We start from the raw sequence: 9581 nt of genomic DNA, 5'->3' as shown, positions 1-9581 counted from the left end.
TTTTTGCTAAGTAGCCCATTTTAATGTGATTTCTCATTCTGCTGTTTTGAAAAGCATAATTCTTAACTGATGGTTACCTTTGAATTATGTATATCCTACATATCTTTACCAATCTCATGCTCCATAGGGCAAGGTGTTATATGTGTCTTCTCTATTCTACCACTGAGCCTAACACAATAGTAGGAATATTAAAATATACTTGTTCTATGAGTGAAGAAATTAATAGTGGGTATTAATTACATGATCATAATTCTGTTCTGGGGCCAAAGACACTCTGGAGGGGGAAATAAAAAACAGAAAGTGAAAGCTGAGAAAAGTGGGAAAGAATGCTACAGAGGAGAGTGCATCTATCCCAATCCTGATACAAACTACGTGAGCTTAAAAAACTTACCCATCTTCTTTGCTCCTCTATTTTTTTCACTTGAAATATGGAGCGAGTGGGTTAGAACAGTGGTTCATTACCTTTTTATGAGTTCCAGAGACTTCTGAGAGACCTTTAGAGGCTATCAATCTTCTTCACAAAAGCTTCATATACATATATCATGAAAAATAATAAGTTGACGTTTTATAAGATCATGAAAAGCCTTTAATGTGTATATTGTTAATATGACATGAAAACACCAGTGAAATGTTTTACGACATTTAAAGATTAATTAGATACTTCACACACACAAAAAACCCTGTCCATACCTTATGATAAAGAAAGCCCAAAACCCCCAAACATTTACCCAAGAAGAAAGCATTTATCCAAAGAAAGAAACAGAAGATTTATAGATGTTGTGAAATGTTTTGAAATATTAAAGTCCAATATCTTCTTTGAAGTTCTCATAACATATCTATTTCAAATAGGGATGAAGTTGTTTAAGCTTAGCTTTTCTTGACAAACCGACTCTGATTGGTCGACTGCATGTCTTAAGAGGTAGTACTCTTGAAATTCCATGTGAAAAATTACTACCTAAAAATATAAGACAATAGAAGTACATAAGGGAGTAAGAATTACTTACAGATTTTAAGCTTAAAAATTTTTACCAACTTCTAATCATGATACTAGCAACACGTACTGAGTCACTGAGCTAAGTGCTGTAAACACAGTAGTTTACTTAATTCTGTCTCCATTTTTAAAATGTGGAAACCTTAGCGCAAAAAATTTAAGCAAATTGCCCAATACAAAATAGTAACTTAATAAAATCAGCATTCCACTCAGGCAGTCTGACTTAACAACAACAACAACAAAACCATATGGGTTTTAAAGTTAACTTGATGTAGCTTTAAAGACCACGTCATTTTTCTATTAGAAGCTAAACAACTAGGCTATCTGTTAATGATTACATTTGGCTCCTAATAGAGATTATTATCAATAATAAAGCACAAATGTATTTCACCTCTTGATTTTATTTTACAACACATTATCATTTTCAAAAAAGTTCAAAACGTTTCATGGAGGTACACCTGTTACTAAATTAGTTAACCAAACAAATAGGATCAACTATCCTTGACGATAAAATACAAAATACCTCTAACTTTCAGAGTGCTTTTTTTAATAAACAGTGGGGTAAATATGCAAAGCTAAAAATGTATCAAGCTTTAATCAAATTCTAATGAATTAGTATGACCTTAATATAATAGCACATTATACTAAAAATAGTGCAATCAATCTAATGTTAAATCTGACAAAAGGTAAACAGCATGATTTCTAATAAGTTGAACCAAACAGAATTTCTGTGTGAATCTATGTAAACAATAATAAAATAAAATACAAAATTTAACTATTCACAAATAAGGAGAAAAAAACTTAACACAAACATAGCTATAAATCATTTTATGATACTTTATTCAATATCAAAATTATAAAGTTAATTATAAAAAATGAGATAAAAATTTGTGAGATTTTTTCATTTTTTAAACCAAAAGGAATTGTCCAAATAAAATAAAATTGTTGGATCATTTCTGATACACTAAACTTGGTTATAAATTAGATAATTTCAGCAATTTATGCTAAGTGTACTTCTTCATTATGAGATTATTATTTCAGAATAAAGCCATGATTAGTCTATTTGATTACTTTTTCAAAGCATAGCTTCCTCTTTCATATTCTAATATGCCATTCTTCTGGTAATTTTGCAATAGGTGGGAAATCACTGAACCAAATTCTATCAACAGCAGCCCTTTTGCAAAGCATATGCCCTTACACAGCCATTAAATTATGGTTATGAGGATGTGCTTCTTGGTCTCCTTGGATAGCTTATCTTTTTATTAAATTATGATTCATTTTATTATTGCTATACACTGGATTAACGTATTGCTTATATTGTTTAACAATTCTAAACATTCAGGCACACTACCAGAAATTGTTCATTTTAAAAATCAGTGTTAAAAAAGTCTGTGACGGCCGGCCCAGTGGCCTAGTGGTTAAGTTCACATGCTTCACTTTGGCGGCTCAGGGTTCTTGGGTTTGGATGCCAGATGCAGACCTACACATCACTCATCAAGCCATGCTGCGGCAGCATCCCACATACAAAATAGAGGAAGATTGGTACAGATGTTAGCTCAGCAGCAATCTTCCTCATCCAAAAAAAAGTCACAAATTTTACTAGTGCTCTTTTAGAAATAATACTAACTCAATTGTTTTCTAAATCCTAGCAACTCAAAGTCTAGTCCACAGACTAGTAGTATCTACATTTGCTAGGAGCTTGTAACAAATGCAGAATCTTAGGGCCTGCTCTATAAGAGAATCAGAATCATTTAACAAGACACCAAGGTGATTCATATATATATTAAAGTTAGGGAAGTATCAGTGCTAAATGACTTATAAAGCACTCACTAGCTGGCTGACATATAACACATGTTCAAAATAATTTCAAACTACCTGCCTTCTCCACACCACAGACAGAGGACAGAGAGACAGAGAGACGGGAGGCATTGGAGACATTAGCAGTAGCAGTTTTAATTGTAGGCATCATGATGGCAAGTGGATAGGTACATGTCAGCACAGTAGAGAGTTTCCCAATGCCTTTTAAACCACATGTATAAGCAGGCACCCACTCCACCTAGACAGTTAGCCTGTTCTTATCATCCTCACTTGCCAGTATCTTCCAACTTTTCTCTTACATTATGGACTTTAACAAGCCTCAGGGAGATCACTCCATTTTTATGAACTTTGAAAGGGAATCCAAGACAACTATCCTGACACAGTATTAAGTAATTCTGGCTGACTATATTATTTTTCATATTTCATGACAGTGAGGCACTTTTCCTTGTAAAAGTACAATAGAGTATTATGGGTTCAGATATTTCCAACAAATGTAACATTTCTCTTCCAATTTGTGCATATACTTTAATCATCCTCATATATTCATTTTATTATCACAATTATAATCATGATGACAATATGGGTATATGTTCCCTAATCTTCCTCCATTCTATCTCAAAATATGCTCCTACATCTAATTTCTTCTTTTCTTTCTGTCCTAGAAGAAACAACCCTATCCTTTCCATGCTAATTTCACCACCCTGCTTTTAGTCTCATAGAGGATTATTCCCTCAGTTATTCCCTTTATTCAAGGGAGAAGAGACTACCTGTGGGCTTTTGACCTCTGAAAGACATAGATTAATTTTTAAGATTATTTCATTGTAAGCTAAGAAAAGAGGAAAAGATGCAGTTTTGAAGTGACTGGATAAAGATATCAGGGACAACATTCTACCAATGATGAGAAGCCAGGAAAAACGTTTTGTGAAATGATGAATGACTGAAGACGTTTTGGTAAATATATTTTACCTATATCATTGTTCTCTCTAGATCTAGTCTTGTTGTGTAATTCCAGCAATTTCTGACCATATGAAAATTTAGTTCTTTAGAAAATTGTTCCCTAAAATCAATCCTACCCCTACCTCATCCCCATTGGTACAACAAGCTAGAATAGATGTTAGGCTTAGTGTATTTTTTATTCTGATATTGTAGACCTCCTAGGCAAAGAATAAGGTTAGTTATTTAACTTTTCTTTAGTTTTATTATTATTATTATTATTTTGGTGAGGAAGATTGGCCCTGAGCTAACATCTGTGCCAGTCTTCCTCTATTTTGTATGTAGGATGCAGCCACAGCATGGCTTTATGAGCGATGTGTAGGTCTGTGCCCGGGATCCAAACCCACGAACCCTGGGCCACTGAAGCAGAGCACATCAACTTAACCACTACACCACTGGGCCAGCCCTACTTTTATTTTTAATAGTAATCAAAAGTTTAAATGCCATAGTGATAAATGATGTTAATATATCTAAATGAAACTAAATTTTGTAATTACTAAATAAAACATCTATATAAAGAGCCCCATAGTACTTAAAGCATAGAGAACATTGATAATAAATACATAATTGGGAGTAATATCTCATCAATGGAAATCCAACTTAGAGAAATGCCTTTTTGGTTTTGCCAGTTAATGTTACGCACATTAGATGTATATCTTAGACATATATAACACCTATCTTATCGCATAGTTATTGCAATGAATAACTGTAAATATTTAAAGACAGTTTTGTAGAACACATTTCCCAATAATATTCTAACTGGCATTTTAATTTTTCACCAATTTTTAATAATTAGAATTTGCATCAGTAAAGTTTTAATGTTTACAAAAGTATTAAATCTTTGTATTTATCTTCTAACAACCTAAATATATTTTACTCATGCTAAAAATAAAGAATGCAATAATCATCTTAGAAGATGTTCTAGAAAATAACCAAAAATCTCACCTCCCTTCAGTAAATAATTAATTTTTTCTTCTTTAAATTCATCAGAGAAAAAAGTAGGTCTTTTAGGTAAAGGTTTTTCACAATCTGAAACTAAAGATCAATATGTTATCGCAAAGTAACTATGTAAAATGTTAATACTACAAACAAATTATTTTTTCAGAATCATTTCCTCCCATTGGCTCCTAACATTTAAATAAATGAAGAAAGACTCTTCAAAACTCCTTTTAAAAATTTCGTCACTTGTTACCTTCAACTTCAGTATATTGTTCAACATTTGAAAGGCCTTTATAGGAAAATAATGTGTATCAATAAACATTGTGTTACACTATCTTCTTTTTTGCCAAAATTATATACTTGGCCTACACACAAAAAAAGGAACAATTTTTATCTATCATGAGAAAGAACATTTTAAAACTAATCTCATTACCTTCCTCAGAAGTAGAATATAGTAATTCTTCCTCTGATGTTCTTGGACAGCAATATTCACTAGGAACTTCCTGTTCTCCATTTTTGGATACTGTTTTCCATTTAAATAAACTTTGGTGTCTTTTATGCATATTAGGATCTTCTACAGTATCCGAGAACAAAGAAGATGCGTGTATTTTCTTGACTGTAACCATTTTCAAATCTGTTTTTATCTCCATTTTTACTTCCTCAAGATCATTATTTTCTCCAAAGTAATTTTCTTGCCCATTGTTTGTTTCCACAGGGCTCAGAATTTCATTTTCCCTACTAATTTCATGAAACATACGAAGTTCTTCAAGTACTAAATCAAATTTACTCTTCATCTCAAAATCTTTTGCTACTGCCAGAGCGTCTGTTGATAAACACTTGGCAGCTAAGTCCTGAAAACATTCATTGTTCCCTACCCTCAAGTCAGTTTCAAATTGTTGATTAACACATTCTGTAGAGTCATTCTTTGGATGAAAATGCTTTGAATTAGCTAACTCACTTTCTTGCAAAATACTCTCATGTTCATTTCTATCAGCTACATTATTTTGATTAATATACTTACTTTCTTCCACATTTACTTTCCTACTTATTAATGAAACTGGTTGCATAGGAGACATGCCATCCATTGAATAAAAACTATTTTTCTCTTCCTTTTCTTTCTTAATATCTTTATGAACTTGGCAACTGTTTGTTAAACTTTGTGCTGTGACTTTTACTTCCTCCTTCAAAATTAAGTCATGGTTTTTTCCTTCAATTTCACTTAGCAAGTTTCCAAAATTTACCACTAGAGATATAGTCATAGGATTGGTTCGTTCACTATGTTTTGCATCGTGACTTGTCAGTATGGCCCATTGCCCAGTCTTGAAGAAATCTTCACATACGCACTTTAAATTAAAGCTGCTGATCTTACTGTGCTCCTTTTTTCTTTCAGTATCTAAATCTTGGTTGTACACATTTGTTTCACAAAATTTTTCATTAACATATGTACTGTTTTTCTGTATAAATTGAGAACCAGACTTAACATGTGTTTCAATAGTATTAGGACTACAGTGAGCCCAATTTTCCAGGTTCATAAGTTGTTCAGGACAACTCTTATTCTTGTAACTAATTTCTTTTGTCAAAGAAATTTCATTCATGTCATCAAAGTCCATTAAAAGATGAATTTTTTCAAAAATTGGAAAACGGATATATTTAGTTGTCATGTTGAAGGAATTGATGGATGTTATCTTAGGCTCTTCAAAAACTTGTTTGGTTTTAAATAGCTTTCTTTCCTCTAACATAGGTTTTTTCTTATCTTCTAATAGTCTTGAAAAAGTTAAAATGTTTACTAGATATACAGTATGATTCTCCACTATATTTTTTGAATAATTAAAATACACTATCCATTTGAAAATGCATCTGTCTTCTAATTTAGAATCATTTTCAATTCTTGTTAAAGAATCAAAGTTATTGAGCAAAGAAGCTATATTGGCTTTCAATATGATATTCAAAAGTTCTGAAACACTGGTTTGTAAATATATGCTTAAAACATTCTTTCTATTGACATTCATATTCCTAGTTATCAGATTTTGAACATCAATTTGCTTTTTACGCTTCAAAATTTCATACCAGGTTAAAATACTATTATCTTTTTGATTTCCTGAAATACTTTTATGGAAATAAAAAATTTCTGTAACAAAACTTTCAAAAATGTTGCTGAAATGAAAATCTTCTTGCATAGTATAATATCTCAACTGTAGCATATTATTGTTTTCTTCTTTACCACTTAACAAAAAAAATTTTATTGAAGCTTTTTGGTTACGCAGTGTTCCTCTCAGGAGAGGCTTTGACTGTTCTTCATGTGTATTCATGGCTTTTGTATTGTGATAATCTTTGCTTAAAATATCTATTTCCAGCAATTGTAGCAAATTCAATCTTTCTCCAATTTTTTTCACATTTTCACATTTAGTCTTGTAATTATCCACAATCCAATAATTTTCCCTATTTCTCAAAATATGTCTAATATTACAGTCTGAGCTTTGAGATTTTTCCAATCCATTAGATATGTAACTGTCTAGGCATGTTTCTGCTTCTTCCCAATTTGCATTTTCTAGTATTGTAGTGTAATTCTTTTCAGAATCTCTCACATCAGACTTGATACTACTGTGGTTACAGTAGTTTAAATTGATCAAGTCCTTTTTTTTCACGCAAATATTTTGGTTGCTGAGTGACTGGTGATTACCTTCATAACATTCAGAAACAATATTTTCTGCATCCACAATTTTTTTATCATCCTGCAACTTTTGCTTCTTAACATCAGGTCTATTTTGGGACCAGTAAATGTTTGTGAAATTTCTAACATATGCCTCGTTTTTGTCATTCCTTTTCTTCGCTATTTCCTTTAAATAGACAGAGGACATTTTGCTATTTAAATCGGTTGGGAACTCAGGGATACTTATTGTGCTGCTATCTCTAAAATAGCTGGGTTTGGCAATTTCCATGCAGGGCTCGTTTTGAGATTTTGATATTTTTAGTGTAGATGCTGAAATGTTATTTTCTTTTTTATTTGATGGCATAACACTGCCAGCTTTACATCTGTTCTTAATTTCACGAAATGTTGGTTTCATTTCCTTGTAAAAGGTAACGTCTAAAAATAGGTTTTCTGTCTGTTCTATGTAACTATCGTCTTTCTGACTATCGTCTCTCCCTTGGACTAAATATTGTTTTCCATCTTTGTTTTTCACTCCGTTCATATCGTTTTTAGAGGCGTTAGGCAGAAGCTGAGCAAACTCTGCTTCGGATGTGTCACTGCAGCGCACACTGAAAATCTCTCTGACGTTCAGTCCTGATTCAGAAGACCTTCTGGAAGCCCTCAAACCAGAATCAAAACTTTGTGAGGGGAGAGACTGCAAACAACTATTCATCTCAGATTGGCTCTTTTGGCATCCCGGGTTACATATCTGCTTCCCGCTGACTGATTTCTCCACACACGAGTCTGCGGAGTTACCAAAAATGAAGTTCCCTGAAATAAGCGGCCCTTTGAAGGGTCTAGGCGACAACTCCCAGACTTTTTCCACCTCAGACAAGCGAGGCACCAAAGGCAGCCTCCACCCCGCCTCAGAGACACCCCCAGGCTCCTCCAGACGGAGCCGCTTACTACTTGGGGGCTGGGAATCAGAGTCCTCAGGAGGCGGTAAAAGGGCGGGAGGCTCCCTGAGCTCGGCAACCCGCTGCGTGGGGTGCGTGAGCGACATGACAGCGAACGGAGGAGATCTGTCCGAGGTTCCAGCCAGGCAACTGTCTCTTATTAGGCGCCAGGCGGCTCTGCCCCACCCCCCCTCCGAACGCCCGGGTTACGCCCCTGACACGCCCCTTGAGGCCTGGCCTCGGCCCCAGCCTGGAGCAAGCCCCGCCCTGTCCCCGCCCCTGACACGCCCCTCCACCGCCCTCGTCAGCTCCGCCCCGGCCCCGCCCCCACCCCGCCCCCTCGAGCCTGCGGTAGTTTCTCCCTCACAGCACAGAGCGCCTGGGGCCGTTACATTGTCTATTTTTAGCGCCTCCCGCAAATGCCACAACTGTATCTGACGTAAATATTTTCTTCCCTCTGGTAGAATTAAGGAGAAAAGTCAGAACCTCTCTCTCTTGTTTTTAACATTTGTGAACGGAAACAGCTTTACTTTTAAAATTCTAGAGTTCTATGTTTTCCTCAGAAGCGGCTTCTCCTCTTCCTCAGTTGCTCCGAAGCGTGTTGACCAGTAAATTCGTGTAGTTCTGTAAGCACCAGACCAAATCTCTGTGGCTGGAAAAACTTTTTTTTTAATGCTCTTAATCATCCCAGTGGCATTCAAAATCAGATTTCCATTTCACTAATAAAGTTTGTTTCGGGGAGGAAAGCACTGGTTCTTCACAATCTGAATATTTCAGGAAAAATTGTGTGGAAATTACTATCCAGATAATTATTAATCTTCACTTTTTAAGACTATAGAAAAATAGTTTTCATGTGAGCTGTGGGGCTTCCTTCCTCATAATTGTGAATAAAATTACTCAAAGATAAAAATTAAATGTTTCAACTATTCCATTTATTGTAAGCATAAATAATACAGTTCTGACTCCTACCTAATAAATTTTGTAAATGTTTTCTTTTCCTTCTGCTTTGAAAATAATTTATAATTTCCAGTCATTCTGATTTTTAGGAATTCCATAATCATAAAGAGGAAAGTGATTTTCAAAATGTTTATTATTACATGTTTATTAAGAAACATGTAATTATTGCTCAGAAATCAAAAACCTCAATCCCCTTGGTGATTGTTTCAAAGTTAAGTTTTGTGTTCCCAGGTAAAAATTTATAAGAACTACAATAACATGCGACAGAAATCCTAATCTCAGAACCCATGGGAGCATA

At 34.4% G+C, this 9581-nt stretch overlaps 1 protein-coding gene across 1 annotated transcript; it reads right to left on the bottom strand.

The window, feature by feature from the left end:
* Positions 1-569: 569 nt before the first annotated feature.
* On the bottom strand, positions 570-8433 carry RAD51AP2 (RAD51 associated protein 2). The gene is made up of 3 exons (XM_070512568.1): positions 5175-8433; positions 4748-4831; positions 570-955 (listed from the first exon to the last, which is right to left on the bottom strand). The coding sequence occupies exons 1-3, from the start codon at positions 8431-8433 to the stop codon at positions 837-839; spliced, it is 3462 nt and encodes a 1153-aa protein (XP_070368669.1). The 3' UTR covers positions 570-836.
* Between the last annotated feature and the right edge of the window lie 1148 nt (positions 8434-9581).

The sequence above is a fragment of the Equus asinus genome, chromosome 6 (genome assembly GCF_041296235.1).
Source record: "Equus asinus isolate D_3611 breed Donkey chromosome 6, EquAss-T2T_v2, whole genome shotgun sequence".
Lineage (NCBI taxonomy): Eukaryota > Metazoa > Chordata > Mammalia > Perissodactyla > Equidae > Equus > Equus asinus.
The sequence above is the reverse complement of the archived record's forward strand: the minus strand, read 5'-3'. Positions and strand labels throughout refer to the sequence as shown.

Bases quoted from the DNA above. Each gene is read 5' to 3' on its own strand.
- RAD51AP2 (XM_070512568.1), bottom strand. From the start codon at position 8,433: ATGTCGCTCACGCACCCCACGCAGCGGGTTGCCGAGCTCAGGGAGCCT. The intron at 4,832-5,174 runs GTAATGAGATTA...CTTTAGTTTCAG, and splicing joins ATATTCTACTTCTGAGGAAG to ATTGTGAAAAACCTTTACCT. The intron at 956-4,747 runs GTGAGATTTTTG...TTATATTTTTAG, and splicing joins TAATTATTTACTGAAGGGAG to GTAGTAATTTTTCACATGGA.